At 36.8% G+C, this 25,432-nt stretch overlaps 1 protein-coding gene across 3 annotated transcripts in view; it reads left to right on the top strand.

Annotated features, from left to right (window-relative positions):
- The window catches only part of Nmnat (nicotinamide mononucleotide adenylyltransferase), a 76,001-nt gene that overhangs the window by 16,417 nt on the left and 34,152 nt on the right, over positions 1 to 25,432 (top strand). For 2 of the 3 annotated variants that reach the window (XR_014127850.1, XM_081734690.1), the window contains exons 3-7: positions 4,714 to 4,799; positions 6,263 to 6,397; positions 7,292 to 7,474; positions 15,407 to 15,508; positions 17,923 to 18,077. Coding sequence is in view for 2 of the 3 variants with exons in the window: in XM_081734690.1 (XP_081590816.1) it covers positions 4,714 to 4,799; positions 6,263 to 6,397; positions 7,292 to 7,474; positions 15,407 to 15,508; positions 17,923 to 18,077 (661 nt within the window). In the remaining variant the exon portion in view is untranslated. Of the gene's footprint in view, positions 1 to 4,713; positions 4,800 to 6,262; positions 6,398 to 7,291; positions 7,475 to 15,406; positions 15,509 to 17,922; positions 18,078 to 22,018; positions 22,308 to 25,432 lie in introns of all 3 variants that reach the window. The other variant, XM_081734689.1, reaches the window with a different exon arrangement.

The raw sequence follows: 25,432 nt of genomic DNA, 5'->3' as shown, positions 1-25,432 counted from the left end.
TTTTGCGAAGGTTAGAGGGGCGGTCTTTGAAGCCTGTTCTCCAAAATTACGAAATGTCTAAAACAAACCATATCTATTAATTATGCCTTTACTCATAAACTTTAAGCTCCCGTCAAATAAAAATTACGAATGTTTAGAAAAACTAAGCATTAGTAAGAAAAACCCCTCTTAAAATACTTTTCTAAATCCGGCACTGATTCTCAGTATAAAATGATCTTCAAGGTTGTGTCCGGAAGATTATCGCTAAATATATAAACGAAACGAAAAATTAATTATGCCTGTACTCAAACTTCAAGCTCCTCCCAAATAAAATTGGGACAAAATTAGGAAAACTAAACAATCAGAGGAACCCCTCCCAAAGTACTTTTCTAAATCCGCTACTGATTATTTGTATAAATTAGTATTCAAGGTTGTATTCGGAAAATTATTGCTAAATCGTTGCACAACTACAGTATAACAGAAATGTGGAAGTACGGTTTGACGGATATATTGAAAAACGTACTCTTTGACGGATATATAGAAAAACATAAGTTTAACTTTTGCGCTAGAAGCTTGAGTACCAAGGGGAAAAAATGTCGATAACTCAAAAGTTAAAATAAAGTTAAATAGCCTCTAAAATTGCCCTCAAATACTACATTCTTTATGTTGGCTTTAATTCGTAAAATATGTGCTCCATCCATCTTGATGGTGAGTTTCTGAGCGAAATATGACATTTAGGTCATGGAATTCTTATCTAACTATATATTTGGTCTAGGAATTAATTCATGCGGTTGGACAAGAGATGGCGCAACGAACGGAGCGTCCCACAGTTCCGTGTATCCACACATGTGTTGCAAACCCCTGTCATCGCGTATCGTTCGTAGTATAGGGCAGTGGATTAAAGCGTCAACAACACCAGTTTGTAGTTAAGTGAACATGGCGCAATTTGTGCCTGATAAAGTGTTTTTGCGGGGTGTCCTGCTGCATTACTTTATCATGCAGAAAAGTGCGACTGAAAGTCATCGTATTTTGGTGGAAGTGTATGGTGACCATGCTCTAGCTGAGCGAACGTGTCAGAAGTGGTTTGCACGGTTTAGAAGTGGTGATTTCGGCTTGGCAGACCAAGAGCGAGCTGGACAGCCAAAAAAATTTCAAGGCGAAGAATTGACAGCATTGCTCGAGCAGGATTCGTGTCAAACGCAGGAACAACTTGCAGCAGCATTAGGCGTTGATCAAACAACAGTCTCCAAACGCTTGAAAGCCATGGGAATGATTCAAAAGATGTCACATTGGGTTCCACATGAATTGAAAGACAGAGACGTTGAAAGATGAAAAACCATTTGCGAATTGCTGCTTCAACGACAGAGCAGAAAGGGGTTTCTGCATCGAATTATTACGGGTGATGAGAAGTGGATCCATTACGAGAACCCTAAACGAAAAAAGGCCTGGGTGAAACCAGGTGAACCAGGTCCATCACAACCAAAACGAGATATTCACTGTGCAAAGGTTATGCTGTGCATATGGTGGGATATGAAAGGTGTGGTGTACTATGAGCTGCTGCAACCGGGTGAAACTATGAATGGAGAACGTTATCGACGACAATTAATGCGTTTGAAGCAAGCTCTGGCCAGAACACGACCAGAATGGGAGAACAGACATGATAAACTTATTGTTCAACATGATAACGCTCGCCCACATATCGCAAAACCGGTCAAAACCTATTTAGAAAATGTCGGATGGGAAGTTTTACCCCACCCGCCGTATTCACCAGACGTTGCTCCTTCGGACTACTACTTGTTCGATTGCATGAACAACGATTTGATTGGACAGCGGTTTACTTCTTCAGAAGATATCGAAACATGGGTCTCTGACTGGATCGCTTCCAAGGATGAGGACTTCTTTCGCCACGGAATCCGTACATTGCCTGACAGATGGGCGAAAGTGGTGGCTGGCGATGGACAATATTTTTCTTAAGGTATTTATGTATTTTGTGTTTGTACTACAGCTTCAATGTGTGCGTACCAACCGCACGAATTAATTCCTAGACCAAATATTATACTATAAGAAAGCTATTTAGATAGAAAAATCATGAAAATGAAAAAAGCCAAAATTTCCAAAATTCTCGTTTTTTTTTTTTTTTTTTTTTCAAAAAAGCCGGCTTTTTTGCATCTCTACATGAGATTCAGGTATTTGCACCAATTTGTCCAAACCCTTTGCATAAAATCAGGGTTCTGGGTATTTAGAACCCTCCCCACATTCGACTTCAGTTCATCACCAGTTGACAGGAGACCAGGTCGCTTATGTCGACCCTAAACTCTTCTTCAGGGGAACACAATTCGATATAAGCGACCTGGTCTCTTCTTCTTGACGATGACGTCCAGTAGCGTATTTAGGATTTTATTTCTAAAGGGGGGGGGGGGGAAGTATGCACAACACATGAACAAGCAGTTATATTTTTCCTTTTGGGTACGGCAAATTTTAATGAAGTTTTGCATATAACAAATTTATTTCGGGGGGGAGGGCTTAATCCCGATAGCTACCCCCTTAAATGTGCCACTGATAACGGACATCCACACTTACCTCACAAACAAGTCAAAATTGAAGAATTAGAGCAAAGACGGCTGCCTCCCTCTCCCTACAGCCTCAATTTACCGCCGAGTTACTTCCATCTTTTTCCGATGTTAAAGTCGGCATTGCAAGGTGAACGTTTTGAAACAGATGAAGTAAAGCGGAAGGTGAAGTGAGTGCTAAATAGCCAGTCTTTTTTTTTTTTTTCTCAAGGGTTTGGACAAATGCCTGAATCTCAATGGAGAATATGTGGAGAGGTGAGAAAGAACACTTACATATGTATGTATAGTTTACAAATGTCTCTTAAAAGAATTTTTTCAGCTTAGGAAAATTTATATATTGAACGACCCACGTACTAAACGATACGTTATTCCTAATGAAGCATAAGACAAACTTTTCCATATTTATTATAATCAAAGATTACTCTGCCATTCTCTTAATTAAACTTCATTATGTAAGCTCTTTAATAGATTTCTGTATATATGTAGCTTATAGGTTAAACTTCCCTTACTATCAGCATCATACGTTGAACTCCATCGTCTTAACATACAATAAATAACTATTACGACAATCGTGTATGATATCATTTATTTCCTTTAGTTAGCGTATGTAATGTCAGTGGAATGATTTGTTTGCACTCCAATCTAATCTTGATATGTAAAGTATATAACACAGATAAAGTCTGGCATATCTTCTTTAAGATTAACAACCAGTAATTTTTTATTGGTTTTTATTCCTACTTTAATGATATCTCTCCTGGCTATTTCAGCAACCAGTCCTATGGCCATAATCGGCCAGGCACCAATGGTAGACGCATACTGTACTGTACTCACTTCCGTGTTTTCTTGCTTAATCATTAATAAACACTAATATTTCAATCCAGACGGAGATCATTTTTGGGATCATTTTCTCTCTTAAGCTGTTAATTGCATTCTTTGGGTTTACATTTTGTATTCTTGTGTAAAGAAAACTAATACATAACTGGATCCAGAAAATCACTTAATTACGTCACTGTTAATTGCTTGTTTGGCTCTTAGTTCCTTTACAAAACCTTGTATGTAGAGTGCTGGAGTTTATTTACAAGATTCAAGATTTTATTTTCTTACATCACTTAAACTAATATTTCCTTATTTTTTTTTTTTTTTTTAAACTCCGCAGCAAAAATACCAGAAGAGTATTAAACTTCGTGTGTATTTTGGTTCAATAGTCTTCTGATATTTTTGCTGCGGAGTTTTCTGGAAAAAAGGTAAAGGAAATAAGTACAAATCTAAGTACAATATTTCTCATGTAATATGTACTCTCCATTAGTAAATATTAAATGTTATTGACTGTTGTCCTTTTCAGATAGAACAGTAATACCCAAGTTGCTGTTTTAACTGTTGGTCATTACTACACACACTAGCTCAAAACTTGAAGGTGACAAAGACGAAACTGTTTACATATATTATTTACAACTTCAAATATTTCATTTTTTCATTTCAGGTGCCAAGTTTCGCCCATGGACAAACTGATTGAATTCTAGTCTGTGGGCTTAACAAGAAAATTGAGTTACCTCTTCAATATAAAGTTACTGAGACTGGTTTTTTAATCTAGTTGTTTATAATTTTATTCCAATTATTGTTACGATTGCTCTAATCTAAATTTAGCGTTGGATGTTAGGTCCTATTGTCATCAGAGTTACATATTTCTTCCTACTTGTGGTAACATTCTCCTCCTCCAAATTGTGTTTGGCGGTGCGATCTGTCTCGAGTTCAATTCCCGGTGGGGATACTCGGTCGAAAAAGCTATCCTGAATAAGGTTTTCCTCATTTACACCAGGCAAATGCCGGGATGGTATTTAACATATAGGTCCAATGCCGCTTCCTTCCGTCCCTTTCCTCGGATAGTGTGCTCGTCGAGGGACGTCATGCCTCATACATGGCATGGCAATAGATGCTGGAAGCCCAGAAATCTAAATCTAATACGGTATATAAGTGGAATGGTTGAGATTGGTAGCAGACATCTAGAACTTACTTTGCATTTAGATAATCAGTTACTAACGGAAGGAACATTTTAACTAAACAAACTTTTTTCATGCTCTTCAATTGTCGGATTGGTTTCAGACATTAAATTAACCGTGTATGTATTAGCAATTAACATTTACAGATTTTTATTTATTTATTTCAGAAATAGCAAGAGATGAACTTAACCGACAGGGATATACTGTGATTGGAGGAATAGTGTCACCAGTTCATGACAGTTATGGTAAAAAGGTAAGTGTACTTGTTGTTAGAAGGGAGCGACTTCCAAAGAGTTAGCAAACTGTTTACTTGACCAAATAATAATAATAATAATAATAATAATAATAATAATAATAATAATAATAAAGTATTGTCGTTTAAATGAAAATGAAATGAAGTCATTCAGTTATACATCCCTCAGTCATGCCGAGTAGGCTATAGAAGACGGTGATGATGAGAATGAATGAAAAAAAAAGAAATGAAATCTTTCAGTTTTACGTCCCACGGTTATTCCGGTTAGGCTAAAGGAGACGGTGATTATGAGAAATGAGTGAAATGGTGGAATGAAAAAAGTGGGAGGAAACGGGAGAACCCCGAGAAAACCCACGAGCACGGTGTTTGTCCACCACAGTGAATGAATGATATTGTTACGGTTTGTTATCACCAGCTCGTAATAGCATTATGTGTATATGTATCCCATTTTTAAAAAATTTTTCCTACTTTTTTTTTCACATTACCATAATTTTTTGAAAATTACATATATTAATAATATTTATTCAAGAAGTGAACCGGAGGACTGCATCAAGAAGGGGTTTGTGAAATATACAGTAGGAAAATAATAGCCCTTAATGCACCACACACGCAACAATATTCAGTCTTTTATATAAATCAGTGGGTCAGTATGAATACATTGATGTAGTAATTTGAGGTTTTAGTTTTTGTGTACTACAGATGCTAAAACAGTCTCATCCAGCACTTAGTTGTGATACCTTTGTTAGGCAGTTGATGCTTTTTGTTTTTGTCAGTGGTAGAAGGCGCTCAATTATAACCCAAATTGTGTACAAATAACACCGGTTTGGAGATCAGATTCTCGAATTGTGTACTTGTTATAAATATCTTACTACACTGTCATGCTAATTAATTGTAATTGGATCTTGAATCTCTAAATTAATAAGGGGAACACGGTGGTTCAATGATAGAGCACTTACTTTTGGTTTGAAAAGTCCCTGTTTTGATCCCCGGCAGAGTAAGTTTGTGATGGATAACATTGTTTCCGTGGGGTATTCTCGTTTCCTCCCACGTTCTAATTCCACCGGTTCTTCCATCATTATTCACTTGCCTTAATCATCCGTCTTCTTAGCCGAAAGGACATAATCGAAAACGTTAAGCTGAAAGATGTATTTTTTTTTTTTTTTAAATTAATAAATCATCTATATGTATTACTAAATCTTCAATATTTGTCTGGCACTTTGTATTATTAGATATGGAAATCTCTTTGTAAATGCTTCAGAAATTCAACGGTCAGAACATTTTCCGTAAATTTGTTCATATGTTATTATTCTTAGGTGTCAGGTTCAATGTTTAGAAACATTAAAAAAAAAATGTGTGTGTGATCTGTAACACAATCATCTGAGAATCTGCTATAAGGTTTCGCAAAGTCTCGTAATAATTGATATACAAATATATGAGAAATGGAATGATTTTATTCTTCGTAGGATTTGGTGCCTGCGTCCCACAGAGTCATGATGTTAAAGCTGGCTCTCCAGAGTTTGGGATGGGTTAAAGTTTCTGATTGGGAGTCGAAACAAGAAGGCTGGACACCAACAAGACAAGTCCTGTTACACCATCAGGTAAGCGGTTCTGGAATAGTTGTTTTCATCTTTCCTACAGGTTTTTATTTGTTAATGTTTCGATAATATATTGAATACTCGTCAATGTAACAACTTAAGAAACTAAACTGGCGAATCATTCACTTGAACTAATCTTGGTATACGTCTGTCATATGGTAATTACTGATACTTTTTGTTGGTGTTAATATCAAGTTATTTGTAAATATTTTTATTACTAGAAGAAGCGTTTTTGTTTTGATACTTCAGTATTTCAAGGATGGATACGATATGATGTGATAAATTTGCTGTTGATGTTCTGTTGTTGATGCTTAAAGAGCTACTAAGGAAGATGGAAGTTCCCATTGAAAATTTCGGCAATGACAGACATATACCAAGATTAGCAAGTTAATACTCGTAAATTTGTTTGTTTAGTTTTGTTCGTTTGTAGTTGAATGTCTTCTTTTTCAGCATCGAGTTTGTATGAAATGTGAATCAACGGGAGATCAAACCCTAATGTGCAGCACCAAAAGTAAGGACAGTATTGCTAATGCTCATCTATATGAACTCCCTCGTTGCTATACTATCGGTGTACACGCCTTCGACGTGGGAGATTTGGGTTCGATTCCCGGTGGGAGCTCAGTAGGTTCTGGTCTCATGTTAAACTGTAGGAGATACAAGTCTTATATAGCCTCGGTGCTGAATGGGACGCTAAGCTCCCAACCAACCAACACTCTCCTATACGACAGATATTTTTTAGGTTCCGTTGTTTCTTCCTTTTTTTTAACTTTACCATTTCTTTCATTATTATGCGCGTTAAAGTGACATCTGCTTTTTCTACCCTATATTGCATAGTGGTGGAATATTAAATCAAAGAGTTTATTTCGTATTTTTAAAGAGATGTTTTCTTCTTTGTAGAACCAATTAAATTCTGTTGTGAATGCGAATGATTCGCCAAACAAACGGCAAAAGCGAGATGACTTGGCGTGGCTTCCTGAGGAGGTGAGGTATGGCGTTGATGGCCCTGTACAAATCAAGCTTCTGTGTGGAGCAGATCTCCTGGAATCATTTGGTACACCTGGATTGTGGAAAGATGAAGATGTGAGTAATTAGCTAAGTCAAATTCGCAACTGTAGTCAAATATATCCCGAACATGAGGGCTTCAATCTATTCTTTAGGAGTTTCTGTACCATCCCTACCTCTTGCCCTGTTAATCTTCGCTTTAATCTACCCTCATATATTAATATTACACCTTAAGAAGTTGTGTCTCTTCTCGTTTACGTGGCTGTTCGAAGGGTACTCTCTCTGAATAACAGTGGCGTAGCCAGGAAGGTTGAACCGGCTCGAGTTCTCTTCTTCTTCTGGAGTAACATTGAAATTGGATTCTGTTCACATTGCAGTATGTTCCATTTTATGCTCCCGATGTTACGTATCTCTAAGCATAGAGGAACTTATGGTTTTACTCTCTGTCTGTCTGTCTGTCTCTCTCTCTCTCTCTCTCTCTCTCTCTCTATATATATATATATATATATATATATATATATAATATGTGTGTGTGTGTGTGTTTGTTTGTTTGTTTACATGATATGTTTCTCGATTAACTACTGGACGGATCTAAACCAAATGTAGTAGGCAAGTAGCCCATCGTCTAATAAATAGAGATCACTATACTTTGATGGCGAGCTCGGCCAGGAAACAGGCTCACCTTGGCTTGTATGTGTTGCTTTATTTCTCAGTAACTACGCGCCTGGTCTGAACGAAACTTGATGAGCAAATAGCTCAGTGGCTAAGGATGAAGATCGCTATATTTGTTGGTCGAGGGCTTGACTCTGCTTCCATATGGTACTTTATTCCTCGGTAACTACTGCCCGAATCTAAACGAAATTTGGTGGGCAAGTAGGTCAGAGTCTAAGGAATAACGATCCTATATTTGGTCCCTTGCTCCCGATGCAACTAAAATTTATCCGGCGTTGATTCAGCATAACCCAGTTGGGGTGCTATCTGAATTTAGAGGTATCAAACTCCGGTCCAGAAAGCCAGAAATAATGTCGATGTGCTGATCACGCATCATCCATTTGAACGAGCTCCTTGTGAAGGCCATAGATCTTCACGGGCTGTAGCAAAGAGAGTTTAGTTCTTTCATGTCTCTGTTAGCGAATTTCACCAGTTTGTCAGTATCGTGTAACTAAAGAGAACTGACAGTCATGTGACGCACATTACTACCAATGATAGTGGCCAGGGTCGAATTAGCGCCTGGGCTGAATAAGTTGTAACCTAGACCACAAACTTAACTCCTTCTTCCCCGCCTTATATATTATGTAATAAATTGATTTGTTGTACTAAATATTTGTTTTGTAGACGTTTCTGCATTACATATAATAATATATTATTCCAGGGATGCAAATAAGCAACATAATTTTACTTGCCCAAGAAAAAAGCTATAGCCCACATTCTACAATAGAAATCATTTCCACCTTTGGTATGATATTAAATACTCGCCCGCGCCGATGAACCACTCGCCCCGGACGAGTGGGCGAGTGGTTATTTGCATCCCTGCATTATTCCCTTTTCGACTGATCCTGGCGTAGTGTATTCAGCAATAAGATTTTGTGTAGCCGCAATTGAATGCTGAATCCATTGTTGTCGATGATTTGGTCATTATAATTTACAACACAAGAACTACATTTCCTTTAAGGGCAGTAGTATCCTGAAGTGTAGCCTTGGGTGCTAGAAGGTGTTGATTCAGCCCTGTACATGGTTAGTTACTGGCTTCAAATACTATATTTCTGAGTTTTCAGGTCAGTATGTAATGATTTCTATACAATACATGGCTATATATTATGGACAGGACACAAAATTTCAACTCTGAATCCAGTCGCCAGATCAGATAGTTTGCTTGCCATTTTTCTCGCACATACCTAATTTATCCAAATTCCTATGGTCAAAAAGTTTAATCAGCAGTGGCCACGATTAACTCTTAAAGTTTTATTTCATAACTGCAAGCTAATTATGTCATTCCACTGCTATTAAGCTATTATTGAATTCCCGATACTTAAGATTCATGTCTTTTCAGTTCAACGTCTTATCACGTGCTAAGGTAAGTGAGTATTTTTATTTGAGGCTAACTCAGAATGAGTCTGGTAGAGACTTCAAACCCAATTTTAATTCAAAATCCCGTATCGTGAGACTACAATAATAGTTCAAATATTGCTCATATACAGGCTTCCCACTGAATTCAACAGATTTCTACTTACTAGAGATTCACTCAACTGCCTACCACCTTCCACCCATTATGCAAGAATAAGTTGTAAATACTGTTATATGCATAATATTTAGAAATGCAAAATCGGCCTTTTTTGTGACTTCCTTATTCAAGTACAACCTTTATTTTCCTGTAGTAGATTGTGCAGTTAAAAAAGTACCTTTACAACTTTCTTTACTTGTAAGGCATGAGTCTGTGACCGGCTTCTTGATTGGTTTTCAAACTGACAGTTCTTCGGTTTTCAGCAGGTATGAGCTATGCAGCCCAGCATATCACTAGTGATACTTTGGTTGCCTAACAATCAAGCGCCTGAAAGTTACAAAATTTCTCACGTCATTTTACGGCTTACCTAAAGTCAAACTGACAGACAGTAAAAAAATATCATAAACCAAGAAACAGATACGAAATGAATTTAGTTGTGGTAAAATATTTCTTACGTTTCGTTCTTCGTTGAGAAGCACTATTCTGAGGTTCAGATATTCTATTAGAACCTAGTGCGAGCGGTCCCGGGTTCGATTCCCGGTGGGATCACTCGGTCGAAAAAGTGTAATATGCTTTTTCAGGCCAGCCACCCTGAATGAGGTTTTCCTGGGTTTTCCTCATTCACACCAGGCAAATATAGGGGTGGTACCTAACTTATAGGTCCCAAGCCGCTTCCTTCCTTCCCCATTCCCCGGATTGTGTGCTCGCCGAAGGTCGTCATCCCTCAAATCGTGACGAGCTAAATGGCCTTAGATGGCGAAAGCCCAGAAATCTAAATCCTAAATCTATTAGAACCTAACATAAATTTATTTTGTAAAATCAAAGCTATTGGAGCAGTTTAGGTTATGTTAATTTAACTGTAGGGTCAATCCATGCAAAGTGATCGAGGAAATAGGAAAATTGCCACTTGACTTTTTTTTCTTTAAATCTAATTTGTTCAGAAATGTTGAGTCGATATATGAGTACTTCAAAACCACAATTAATTATTTTTTACAACATCGCATGGCGACGCAGCGGCTGCCGCCATTTTGTGTTTTTTCGATTTCAGGCGTTTACGTTGTTTTGAATATCTTGAGCATGTATTTGTCCTACGAAATTGAAAATTGCTGGACGTCCCCAACTTATGCAAAACTAAAACTCTGATACCTTAACATTTTTGCCTAAAACTACTTGAAAGGGGTAAAATCAGGGCCTACAGTAGCAGCATTTTTGGGCATTGAAGACATGTTTGGGAAGAGGAATCAACTGGCGTAGACGTCTGAATTTGTGTGTGTATGTAGTCCAAGGTTACAAGTTTATACACAAAAAATTGCAGACCTGTAGCTGCTTTCAAATGACTGCAAAACAATCGTAAATTTGGGGAATTATGCCAATGTGATATGTTTCACTGTCCAATATCTCCAATGAGCCTGGATAAAAAAATCTGAAATTTTGGGAATAGTTACTCCTTTAATATACCATAACACACAACAAAGCACGTTTTGTATTTTTGAGCAGAAGGGGATCAAAGTATTAAGGAATGACGTCATACTCTAGGAGGTGTTTCGTTAAGAAATTAGACTGGAAATTCGTTGTTGTGAAGTAAAATAAAGTAGGATGAATGGTTAGTCCAGTCAAAGTTCTCAAGCTTGTTTCTTTCCTCTAATTGCGACTCAGTTGTATCAGACCTACAGCAGCATTTGTGAAGAATGTCGCTATCAGCAGAAGGCGAGAAAAGATAAAATGTACACTTGACAGAAAAGTCCGTAAGTACTCATTGCTCTTGCTGATTGCTATATCAATGATATTCAATCATGTTTATTCTTGTTTTAACTATCAACTCATGCAGGAGACTGTTGTCCTTTCGTTTGACCTACATTCCCCAGTTAATGTTTACAGCGAGTAAGTGTTCACTGACTGGGAAATGTAGATCAAACGAAAGGACAACAGTCTCGTGCATGAGTTGATAGTTAAAACAAGAATAAACATGATTGAATATCATTGATATAACAAGCAGCAAGAGCAATGAATACTTACGAACATTTCTTGCCTTCTGCTGATAGCGGCATTCTTCACCAGTGCTACTGTGGGTGTGATAAGACTGTGAGTCACAACTAGAGGAAAGAAACGAGCTTGAGAACCTTGACTGGACTAACCATTCATTCTACTTTATTTTACTTCACAACAACGAATTTCCAGTCTAATTTCTTAATAAAATGCCTCCTAGAGTATAACGTCATTCCTTAATACTTTGATCCCCTTCTGCTCAAAAACACAAAACGTGCTTTGTTGTGTGTTATGGTATACTAAAGAAGTAACTATTCCCAAAATTTCAGATTTTTTAATCCATGCCCATTGGAGATATTGGACAGTGAAATATGCTAAATTGACATAATTCCCCAAATTTACGATCTTGTTTCAGGCCTTTGGAAGCAGCTACAAGTCTGCAAATTTTTGTGTATAAACTTGTGACCTTGGACTACATGCACACACAAATTCAAACCTCTACGTCAATTGCTTCCTCTTCCCAAACATGTCTTCAGTGTCTAAAAATGTTGCTACTATAGGCCCTGATTTCACCCCTTTCAAGTGGTTTTAGGTAAAAATATTAAAAGAACAAAGTTTTAGCTCTGCACAAGTTGGACACGCCCAACACTTTTCATTTCGGTAGGACTAACTCATGTGGAGATATTGAATAATCCGTAAATGCCTCAAATCGAGAAAACGAAAAATGGCGGCAGCCGCTGCGTAGCTACGAAATGTTTTAAAAATCCAATGATCGTGGTTTTGAAGTACCCTGATATAGGATAAACATTCATGAAAGAATTAGATTTTTTGGAGATGATCGAGCGGTACATGCTTGATCACTTACAATGGATTGACTCTGTAGTAAAACTTCGTTATTCACAGCACTACTTCTTTTCTTACTGTTATATCATGTCAGTATGTTTGAAATAGGAAACCTCAGTATTGCGTTTTTAGCCATCCCTCACTCGAATTTTAGTTATCTCAGTTGAGTTTCCTCTTCGCTATGTAGATAGCTTAGACGCTTTCGGCGCGGGAGACATGGGTTTAATTCCAGGCGAGAGCTCGTGTGGCTCAGATTCCACGTTAGGCTATAGGTCCACATCTCATATAGTCTCACTGCTGAAAGGAACGCTAAACTTAACTTAAATCAAATCAAATGACCTCAGTAAATCCTCTGTATATAGGCAGATATATTTTTAAGGCAATTCTCCTATATAAAATATGTGTTTAGCTAATAAACCATTACTAAGTGGAGTTCTAGCTTATGCATAAATTGTAATCAGTAATGTTGTTCCACGGAATTACTACATTTTCAGAACCGTTATTAAAATATTAAAATTAATTAACTAATTCTATGGCATATGGAACCTGGAGGTTCAGTGCTGCGTTTATAGAAGCTCTCCATTGACTTCTATCCTTAGCCAACTGGATCCAGTTTCTATTTTGTATTCTTATTTCTGCGAGATCCATCTTAATATTGTCCTTCCATTTGCGCCTAGGTCTTCGTAATGGTCGTTTTCCGATTGGATTTCCAGTTAAAACTTTGAAAGCGTTTCTGTTTTCTTTCATTTTGGCTACATGACCTGCCCATCTGAGCCTCCTAGACTTGATAACCGTAATAGTGTTTGGTAAACGGTATAAATTAGCCAATTCTTTATTATGAAGTTTCCTCCATTCCCCATTCCCGTTCCTCTTGGGTCCGAATATTTGTGTCAGGATCTTATTCTCATATATTTTCAGTCTACTCTCTTCCCTCAGAGTACGGACCACGTTTCACAACCATACAGTACAACAGACATGATTATCATTTTATATATTTTTAATCTTCAAATTCCTCGACAGAAAACATTAAACTTCTATTAAAACATTTTTGTAAACTTTTTTATTAAAGTATTTTTGTTGTTGAATGTTACTCTAATAGTTCTACAAACACTTCGTTGAAAGTAGAAAACCCACTGCTTCCACTGATTTACCTTCTTTTCCTTTATTTTCTAAGGAGTGAACTATATATTTAATTTTGGAATTTTTCGTGTTTTCTCTTTCAGAATATAGTAATTAAATGTTTTTTCGTGTTATAATAAGAAAAGAAAGGTAGAGCGTAATGTTGTTTCTTCATTAAAATCTAAAAGTTTCCCAGGTAAAAAATAACGTTTTTTTCTTAAACCTTTCATCTTCGGTGATATTTGTGAACGATTTCCTGTTACACTATTTCATTGTTATCTATTGTAATTTCAGCATTAAATAGTCATCGTTTTGCATCTGAATACAAATAAATAATGGATAAAAGTCCGAAATTTGAGTCATTCCAGTGGCAGTTTTCGAAATTAAAAAAAAAAAAAAAAAAAAAAAGTATCAGTCAGCTCAGTTTGGTTCGAAATAAGCGAACTTTGTCAATTGAGGCGTGTATATTGTGAGAATGAAATCGGTGTCCCTATAATTATTATCTAATGTACTGTTTCGGCATTTGCCCAAAGGATAGAGCTCCTTCGTGGCTAAGCGGTTAGCGTACGCGCCTTTGGCGTGGGAGACTCGGGTTCAATTCCCGGCGGGAGTTCATGTGGTTCGGATTCCACGTTAATCAGTAGGTCCACGTCTCATATAGCCTCGCTGCTGAACAGGACGTAAAACTCAAAATCAAATCAATCAAATTGCCCAAAGGATATATTAAAGCATTTGTCCGTTAAGTCGGTTAACATATCTCTATCTATATGCTTAAAATCAGATTTAGTAGTAGTTAAGGAAAAAAGTGATAAAATGCGTAATTGTTTTCAATGTTAGCACTGAAAAATTAATATAAATAAAAACTTTGATTCAGTTTTTATATGTAGTTTTTATATGTATTGTTTTTGTTAATTATTTTACTTACACTTGATTCTACTTTGTGTAGCACTTTATAAATATCAAGCTTTCGGCTGTGCCTTGTAGCCTTGGTTAAGATTAATAAAATGAGTAAAACTATGTAACTTAAAATAAAATTTTATTAACAGTCAACAAGGCCTCAGTAAATTGATAAGTAAATTCCTAACTATATGGCCGAATTATCTTTATTAGTAGCGCAAAACGCAATGAGAAGTTCACAATTTAGAGGTACAGCATCTCTACAGAGCTTCAGGCAAGCTAAGTAGAGTGACGTCATAAACTCTAATGCTCTAGGCAACCAGTAAGGGGGTTAAGAGCCCGGAAGCAGGCTAAGCAACTGAGGTTGGGATTCCGACTGAGCCCCGAAGCAGGCTAAGCGAGGTAGAAGGGAAGCCAAGAGTCTCGCAGCGGACTAGAGGCTTTGACGTTGGGTTTTTTCTAGTGCTCCAGGCAAGCAAGAGGAGGGAGACCAATCTCGACGACTGGTGCCTGTCCGCTGGATGCTTTCTAATATATAGGCGCTCGGGGGGAGGGGGGGTGGCGCTGCTGCTTCCATGTCGTGTGAGTTATAGGTGGTGCTGATGGTCGGTCTTCTTCTTCTTGTAGTAATCATACATGAGGAGTAGTACTCTAACGTATACATGCAGTTGATGTTTACGAAAAGGAGCAGGTGACATTGTTTACAAACACTACCACGTGCTACATTACGATATTAATTTTGATCTTGAATTGTGTTTTGTAATTTAAAAGTTGACGTACTGTAGTAAACACGTATCTTTAACGTAATAAATTAAACAAAAACCTATATCTTTGAGATTTGACATGAGTATCTCTGTCATTTGATAATAATTATTGATATGTTTCATTATCTTTGTTTAGCCACGATTCGAATAACTATAATAAAACAATTATTTTATTTTTAGATCGAGGCTATTGTAGGTCAACATGGTCTTGTTGTGGTTTCAAGGGAGGGAGCAGATCCACAGAAATTCATATATGAATCAGATCTCCTTTGGAAATATCAGGTATTTATCTTAACTAATCGTACACGAGATGGAATGAAATTGTCCTTAAAAGACAAGGATTTGTAGTAAGCAGACATTGGTATGTAGATTTAAAAGTTAAAATTAAAATAGGACATATTTTATAATAATAATAATAACTATTATTATTTATTTACTTATTTTGAAAAAAAAAACTTTTATTTTACACCTTTTTAGGTAATTTCCTACAGTCAAATTACAGGACATTAAAAATCACTTATATACCAGTTAAGAGCCTGACATGCTAAAAATAATACAAAATTTACCACTTTTCTTTTCCTTGTTTTTCATAAGTAAAAGGAGATAATGAAATGCAGCGTATCACAATCATATATAATGTTATTGTACAACAGAAAATATGAACCAGAAGAATTTTCAGTGTTGCCATCCAAAGAAATTAGTGTGTTGCCAGAATAACATTTCCCTAAAAATCTAAGTTAAGGCAATGACTAGGGGAACGAACTCAACTGCATTTGATTACGTTATCATATTGTTTTAGTATCGTGCGAACTACCTTTTTAAATAACATTAATATTTAATTTTAATAACTGTATGTTAAAACCAGTTTATTGTAAACTAAATGCAACTATTATTTAAAAAGTAGTTCACAGTATTCTAAGACAGCATGATACGTAATCAAATGCATTGAGTTCGTTCCTTTAGTCTCTGCCTTAACTTAGATTTTTGGGGAAATATTCTGTCAACACTGTAATTTCTATGGATGGCAGCACTGCTAAATTCTTCTAGTTGATATTTTCTGTTGTAGAATAACATTATCTATAATTGTGGTAAGTTGCATTTCATTATCTCCTTTCATTTATGAATAAACAAGCAAAAGAAAAATGAATTTTGTATTATTTTTAATATATAGGGATGAAGATTTACAAAGGGATTCTTTATTACGAGGGGTGTTCGAAAAGTTGAAACTTTGCAGACATTATGTCTTTTCTACTAGCAACAAGTTCTCATCTTTTTGCTACTTTATTATAAAGTATACATTGTAATACGTTACTGAACCCATTTCTCACATAATTAATTAATTAATTAATTAAATACAAAAATGTTACCAATTATACCCTCCAATTTCTCGTGTCGTAATCATTTCAGCAAGAGAGAGTTACCTCGTTAATCAGGAAACAAGTTTGCTTTTTTTCTCGACTAATGACAATGAATGAGACATGGATTCATCAATGTTGATCCGGAAAGTAAACAGTTTAAACAGTGAGAATATTGTGACTCCCTAAAAAAAGATAAAAGTGTACACTTGTGTTCTACTCAAACAACTTTCACCATATTGCACTGCCATCCGACGGGAAATATCAATTGGTTTCAACCCTTCAGTTGACAGAAAACTAATGACACTCCGTTGCTTCACGTTAGTGAAATAAAATGAAATGAAATCTTTAAGTTTTACGTCCCACGATTATGCCGGCTAGGCTAAAGGAGACGGTGATGATGAGAAATGAATGAAATGGTGGAATGAAGATAGCGGGAAGACTCGGAGAAAACCACGCACACGATGTTTGTCCACCACAAAGTTCACTTGGCATGAGCGGGAATCGAATCAGGGACCCCACGCACCAGAAGTGAACGCTCTACCACTGAGCCACCGATCTACAAGGGTGCCGCCATCTTGTTTCACAGATTCCCAGCATCCTGTTCACGAGGCAGGTGTGCCAGCTCCATCTGATAATGGTTCTAGGACATCGCCGGAAAATAACAAAGAAGCACAAACTTTGTCTAAGTTTTGTATTTTTTATACAACTTTTCCGGTTATTTATTTAATGGACCTTGTATGTTTACAATGACATTTTTTGATAATACTACGTAACTACGAGCAAAAAATGAGACTCCTTTTTTTTTAAAGGGATATTTTTTGTCCCATTTGCATTTTTCTCGGGATACTAGACGACTTTCTTGAAAAGGGGACAATCCCGTTAAAAACGGTACGTCTGGTCACCGTGGTTTACGACCAACGCGCACAAACACTACTAGATAGTCGTGTGTGCGTGTTTGTATCCTGAAAAACCCAAAGAAAAAATTGTTTGTAACGAAACTTTTTCGAGAACCAAGATGTTCGGAAACTGTGGGTCCGCTCTAATTAAATTCTTCTTGGTTTCTACAAACTTGTAAGTGTGGTGTTATTAGCATATGAAAAATTGGAGGACACAGTTGGTGAATGACATTTCTTTATTTTAATTAATGTGTGTTATAAACTGTGTGTGTGTATGAAGGATGTTCTTGCACCACTCACTATAGCAATTTTATTGACAATACAAGAGATTTCACCTCGATAAATGTATGTCATATAGAATAAGATAGGATAAGTAAAATGAATTGCTTTTCTTTTAACTTAGGTTTTAACCTTCTTAATTATGGAATATTTTATGTTGTAGAGAAACATCCATTTGGTCGTTGAGTGGATTTCGAATGAAGTAAGTTCAACAAAGGTTCGAAGAGCATTGAAGAGGTCTCTCAGCGTAAAATTTCTTATCTCGGATAGTGTGATCGATTACATTGAAAAGCATGGTCTATACCAAGCAAAGGACAAGTAAGTACTTGACTTGATTTAATGTTTTTTTTTCTTCATTTGCTAAATAATAATTGATGCAATTGTATATTCTATGTTGGCATGGTTAATTAATATAATGTGAGTTGTATTGGATATTATGCTTGTGTTGTGTCCTAGTGTTTTTAATCTAACTAGAACGGTGTACGGTTTGCTATGGGGGCTCGTATGGTTCGGATCTAACGTTAAGCTGTAGGTCGATGTCTCATATAGCCTCGATGCTGAAAGGTATGCTAAACTCTAAATCAAGCAACCATCAAGAATATTGTGCATTAGTTAAATTAGTCATTGTATTTGATTTTTCTTGTTTCAAATTGTTGTACGTGACATGTTTACTTCTTAAAATGATTAATAGCCTTGTTAAAATTCAAATAAAGTTTATATAGCTTAACCACGATGACTGTGGCTGGACGAGATTAGATCATAAGTAGAGAGGGATTATTTATTCTAGATATATTATTGCAAATAGATATAAGTTACTATTGCAATATTGCGTTAGCTTGTAAATTCCGAATTGCTTTATCATAACAACATTATCCATGGCTTTGTATTGGATATTGTAACAAAAGAAACACTGACCAAAGCTTCAACACACACTGTATTTTAAACTATAATGTGTAACGGTTTCGGATATCTAACATATCCTTCATCAGATAACCATAATCAGGATAGTTAGATATCCGATACCGTTACACATTTTAGTTTAAAATACAGTGTTGTTGAAGCTTTGGTCGGTGTTTCTTTTGTTACTTTATAATCATAGACATCAAGTCATTGAAGTTACGCTATAGTAGGTAATGGCATTTGAAGTGCAAAATTGAACTGAGCGAGCATGCGATCAACGTGGGAGCATGGTGGTTTAGTGATAGAATGCTCACCTCTGGCCCTAGCGAGGGTTCGCTGATTCAATCCCAGCCCATGTGAATTTCTGACGTGACCATGAGTTTTCTGAGGGTTCTTTTGTTTCCTCCCACATTCTTATTCTATCAATTTTTCATAGTCGTTCACTTTCAATAATCATCCGTCCTCTTTAGCGTACAAGGGTTCCGTTGAATCGGTGGTAGAGCGTTCCCCTCCGGCATGTTGGCTCCCTAGCTCAATCCCTGCTCCCGTGAAGTGGGCTTTGTGGTGGACAGATACTGTGTAAGTAAATATTTCTGTGAAATCTCCTGATTCATATCCAATAGATGTTTGTGGGTTCCCGTTGTTGAAATGAGTGTTGTGTCGTCGATAGCTGCGTATATTCGATAGTGGAACAGACTTAGTCAAACTACTTCAACGCTGTCTCCTTCAGTGGAAACTGAGATTCAGGGGATAGTCAAATTTGTTAGAGGTGAACAACCTGCACCTAATAAGGTAGGTGGAAATGAGCGCAGCAGTTTTGATAAATAAGATACTCTTTCAACCGGACAACTGCTTGCGACGTTTCACTTTAATCCTCTAACCAGAGGAAGAGATCTGCGTCTAAGTCGGTCGGATGAGAAATATCTCTGTAACTCACAGCTTCACTAGTCGTCCAATGAAGATGAGTTATCCAGAATCCATGATTCTACTCTAACAGGCGTAAGGTATCAGCCGCTAAACGGTTGCTAACATTAGTGTAGGGAAACGCACGTCAGAGGTAATCGAACGCGAAATTTCTACTGTGTTCCATCCTGTATAAGGTGGTAGAGCGAAAATCCATCAGATGTAATACGTAGCCAGATGCTTCAGAGCTTTAGGATCTTATTCACGGTGCTTCAGCCCTATCTCATGTATCGTTTCGGAATTCAGAACTCAAATTTTTTATATTATAATTCAGGGATATCGTAACTTCAATTGTATATGAGACTCAAACTTCAATAATAATTTGTTAGATAAGAAAACTAAAAGAAATTTACATTTAGTAGTACAAGGTCTGGTTATATAACGCGAACTACATGTTCGGAATTTATACTAATATTATATAAAGCATGGCTCTCATGTTATCATTTGATACTCATTGATATTATTATACTCATTAGTCAATAAAACTCAGCGCTTAACGTGCAAAGTCCAAAGTGACCCAATTTGGTACAAAAATGCAATGGACTGAAAGTAATAAAGGGCCAACCGCTTAAGATACTTATTAAAGTGTTAGGACTCGCATGGAAAGAGAGCGAGAGTGAATAATAAAAATTATAATGAGAATAAATATTAAACTATATTTATCTCCCCCTGTCCATTGATGTTAATAGTATCTATCAAGTATGTCAGATTTCAGTCACTTGTGTCCATCAAAAACTAATGAAATTTTTTAAATGGAAAGATCATTGCCTTTCGGCTGGATATAACGAAGCGACGAGAAAATTTCTATCTTAAAAAATATCGTTAAATGAGAATAATTCCTTGAAGGAGACATCGGAATTTTCTAAATGACGTTGGGTGTAAAAATCTGACAAACTAATTAATTTCATGAAACCAGAGGAGAATTACAAGTGGTATGCGAAATTGACTAAGTGTGAGAAAATGGTTCAATTTTTGAAATATGAAGTCCAGCGAATTTTCGGTAAAATGAAGAAAAAAATTAACGCTAAGAGTCAACTGACCTAAACCGGGACAAGAAGCAGCTCTGACCGAGAAGACCAGTTCGGGAGAGCCCGGTGAAACCATGTTAATGATCGCCAGAAACTATAATTCGCTTAATAAAATAAAATTAAAAAAAGAAAAAAGAAAAGAAAAGAAAAATGGAAATGGCTTGCAAAATTTCTAGATGATAAAAAAAAAAAAATTACTTCTTGCGACTGAGTCCAACTTGCCAAACCGACGATTTCGAGAAATTAATCTACCTCCAAACTCCGAAGATGCACAAAGCTGCAAAGACCGAAATCAACTAACATTTATATGATCACTTCCCAGCAGTTGTAACCATACAGGGAAAAATCAAGAGCGTAAGACACTCTTAAGAATAACTACTGGTAATGTCGTGGTATTTCTTAAGCTGGTAAAGGTGCCAAATTCGTTACCATAAATTTGAAACAACCTTCTCTATTCAAGGAAGGGAACTTTTCACGCTCGTTCCGTCGAGTGTGCCGTTCTCAATGTTTTCGAATTCTCCATATTAACTAATTATGAGAATAGTATTTACATAATCCAAAATCAAATATAAATACGAAAGTTTACGTAACGGTTCGAAGTTGGTTTTTCTTTTTTCTTTCTTTCTTTTTTTTTTTTATATATATATATATAAGTACGGAAATCTCCAATAAGAAATATCGTATATAGGAAATTCGTAATTCAGTCTCATGGCAATGTAAACAGATAATCACAGATAGCACTCTACAGGAAAATATTCAAACTATCTGGTACGTGTGACGGCAAATATTACGGTACGTATACTCCAGTGTTAAGGTGTGGGTAGCTTTTAGGTCTCCATTCCATTGCAAATCGTTCAAATCTTAATGTAAGAACCTTTCTCTTAAAACCCCACGGTGCAAATTTGAGGGAAAATGTTCGAATGACCTGGGAGGAGTATTGTGAACAAAATGAAATTATTCTGTGAAAAACTTTGCTCGCTCTGCTCAATTCTTTTAACTGAAAATATGTAAATTATTTTCTTTCATAAGGCAATGTGTATTAATTAGCATATTATGGTAATTGTGGGCGGAAATGTTTCTTATATTTTTTTCTTCACTTTGATATAGTTATATGTGATGTTTGCTTTGTAAAGCTTTCCTGATTTAATGTTAATAACCGAAATAAATAACAAAAATAAATAATAAACCTTCATGGCTTATGTAAATAAGCCATGACGCTTTATGACGTTTCTTATTGTAACTACATCATTTCTCTAAAAGCATATAATTAAAGTATAAGTATGTAAAATGATAGTTTATTTAATCTTTTAATGTTGTGTGTTCTCTCTCTTTCTCTTTTGTGCATTCATTCCTTTGTGGATTAAGTAGTAAGTATGAAATGCAAAGCATTGTTCTCACTCCTTCACCAAACGATGTACATATGGAACCAGTTAGTCCTATGTATGTTAATGATAAAAATGAATCGTTTCTGGTTCCCCCAAAGAATAATTGCACCTCGTATATGCGCATTGAGCATGTAAAAAATACAGATAAAATTCAGTTGCACAATATAGTGAGCTCGGAGAATGAGGAGAATAAAAAGAAATCTCTGGGCTATCCGGGGCAAGCAATGCAGATAATCACCGCTGATGGGAAGGTGACCACGCATAGCCTTGAGGTGAGCACAGAACAGGAGAGCTCGGCTACAGAGGCACCGAATGAGACAGAGGTTTCTCAGGAGGAGCCTGTGGCCAGCGTCAAAATACAGATCACCAAAGATGGAATTAAGGTTATAAGTGATAAAGAAACCACTGTGTGATCTTTGTGTTGCTTAGTCTTAAAATTATAATGCCCCGTTTACAAAGTAGGATTTTGTGATATTGTCTGTATTGGTGAGAGATGTGTATATGTGCCTTTCCTTCAGGGCACGAGCGATATGATTACTGAAGTGAAAGTGTTTTTGAAAGTACGATTATTTGTGGGCATTTTTCGAGTCGCTCTGATAAATCCTCCAGCTCTTTTGCCTCCAGTCTTGTAGTCAAATATTTGAGATGAGAATTAAAATAGGGGATGTTTTATACAGTATTATACCATATTTCGGATCCAGTGCTTTTCATCAGTAAACTTATAAAGAAATGGAAGAGAGGGGAAGACTAACGGAACTGTCCCCTCTCCGAAAGTCAAGTTATAGCATTTATATTTGATATGTTTTACAATTGTCCCATTATACTTTATTTTTTGCAGTTCATTTTTGTATTGCTAATACCTTTCTGTCGAGTTTAAAAGCTAGGTTTTTGTAGCAATTAAATTTTATTACAATAATTTTGTACCACCACCATCACCACTTTGCGTAACAGCCCATTTGTGAGCCTAAGCCTGCTCCAGCGCCATCTACTAGCGACCGGCTGAACTACGTCCAGACTAGCGGCGAGCACGTGCGCTGTGATGCCCTATCCCTGACAGGCGCATCAGGAGCTTCCTAGAGCTAGTGGCCATCATGTCTTATTCACGTAGCTCCCTAGTTTCCCTCACGACGCTGGGTGGACGCCGAAAATTGGGAATCGAACCCGGGACCACGCGGACATGAGTCCAAAGTTCTAACGAATTGACTACAGTGTTCCCACAATAATTTCGTATGTAAAGAAAAATGACATGCTGCTTTGGGTTTGTTGAAACTGATACTGAAACTTGGCTCGAGTTTCTCTGTGCATGTCTTGTGTCTTTTCCTAGTCATTATAGGGTTTCCGCTTTTCGTCCAAGGCCCCCAGTTATCTGAATTAAGTTCTTCAGCTCAGAGTTTTCATAAATTTCGATTCATTTCAAGTTTAGAATTGCTTTCATTTTAGAAGAAGGGAGAAAATTTAAAATGATAACCGAATTACCTCGCTCTATTGCTAAACTGATACGCTGAAATAAAAATGGTCCACTTCCCGGATTTCCCGTCTTCAGACATAATTTCGACGCAATATTTTTTTAGGAATTTCCTACCTTCCTGGCTGAAGATCCCCCGTGGTTTCAGTAGCAAAGGCGATGAACATATGATCTTCTTTCAGTCTGGAATATTTCGCCTGTTTTCGCTTACAGGCTGTCTCGGTAGCATTTTCTGCCTCTTTGCATGTTGAAGGTAAATGAAAAGGTGCAAATGTGTCTACGCTTGTGTCGTCCCATACCAGTCGTTGCTCCATTTTCCAAGGAAGCTAAGTTTAATTGATTTATTAAACGTTGGAATACAGGGTGTCTAATATAAAACCAATATACAAGCACCGAACGATATACAGGGTGTTTCAAAACAACACCGACAACGTTTGGGAAGTGATTAATGACACCAAGGTAAGACGAAAAGTATAGACCAACCTGCGTGCACAAAAGCTTCCTTTCGGAGTACTAAGGTACTCACGCAACAATTTTTATAGAGGGAGTTTGGCTACGGGCATATAATTTGAAGTAGTTACCAACTACCTCTATAAAAATTATTGCGGAAGTACCGCAGGATTCTGAAACATGGATTTTTGAATAGGGCACGTACTAGTTCCTAAGTAAAGTCTTGACCCGACTGCGATAGATCCCATAGTTTTGGAGCTAGAGATCTATAAAGTTCAATTTTTCATGTTTTCGGCAGCCTAACTCTGAAAGGAAGCATTTGTGCACCCAGGTTGGTCTATACTTTTCGTCTTCCTCTCAAACGTTGTCGGTGTTGTTTTGAAACATCCTGTATATATACATTTGTAAGATACATAGGAAATAAGGTTAACCTAGTGTGATCATGTTTTCACCGCATTCGTAATGTTCTCTTGGGTCAAGAGCTGTTAACATAAAATTTGCTTTTCAAAGCTCCGTATTAATAAAAATCTCAGGATGATGTGTCCGGTAATTGAGAAGGCCTAGGTCTTTGCTGACAAGCTTATTGTTCGAAAACACAACGTTGATACGTGAGCGCACTACGTTGGATGTGAGTGGGCGCACCATCTTGGTGAAATACACCGTTAATCGTGCGAAAAAAAATCTAAGATATTATGATCTATGAAGGGACAAAACGGTAGAACTCTCATCTCTGGTGCGAGAGATCCCTTGGTCGATATCAGGCCGTGTGAGTTTTAAGTGTGTTTCCTCGAGATTCTCACTTTTCCTTCCACATTCTTGTTCCACCAATCATTCATTTCATTAATCACCCTCTTCAGCCTACAGGCTGTATTCGCAGTATCTGTTACACTACTATTCGGGTATTGTTTTCTTTTCCATGTATTTTATTACAAGTAAAACACATGATCTAAAGTACTCGCTGAGCAAAACAATAAAAATTATTAACGTGTAACAGTTTCTTTAGCTATCCACTTGGCTTTATCAGATACTATGAATATACAGGTAGTGACAGATTCAAAATAAGAAATAGCAAAAAAGAAAATCTCGGATTCCTGATTGCTTACTGTAGGCTACCACAGCCAATCCTCTTCCTTCACAAACCCTGAACTTTGTGGTGGACAAACACCGTGTGCATGAGTTTTGTCGGGGTTCTCCAGTTTCCTCCCGCTTTCTTCTTCCCACCATTTTCATTCATTTCTCTCATCGTCGTCTCCTTTAGCCTACCTGGCACAATCGTGGGACGTTAAACTGAAAGATTTCATTTCATTTCATTTCCTTCACAAACCCAAAATAGAAACAAAGATCGCTAATTCCGTTTCCTCCCCTGTTGACACCATAAACATTCATATCTTAAAACTAAACCTAATCTAGTTCACAAAATAACCTTTCTAATTAACTTATTAAATACGAATACTTAATAAATAATATAAACAATAAATAAAT

The sequence above is a fragment of the Thermobia domestica genome, chromosome 12, assembly GCF_964235325.1.
Source record: "Thermobia domestica chromosome 12, izTheDome1.hap1.1, whole genome shotgun sequence".
NCBI lineage: Eukaryota > Metazoa > Arthropoda > Insecta > Zygentoma > Lepismatidae > Thermobia > Thermobia domestica.
This window is presented reverse-complemented; position numbering and strand designations above follow the sequence as displayed.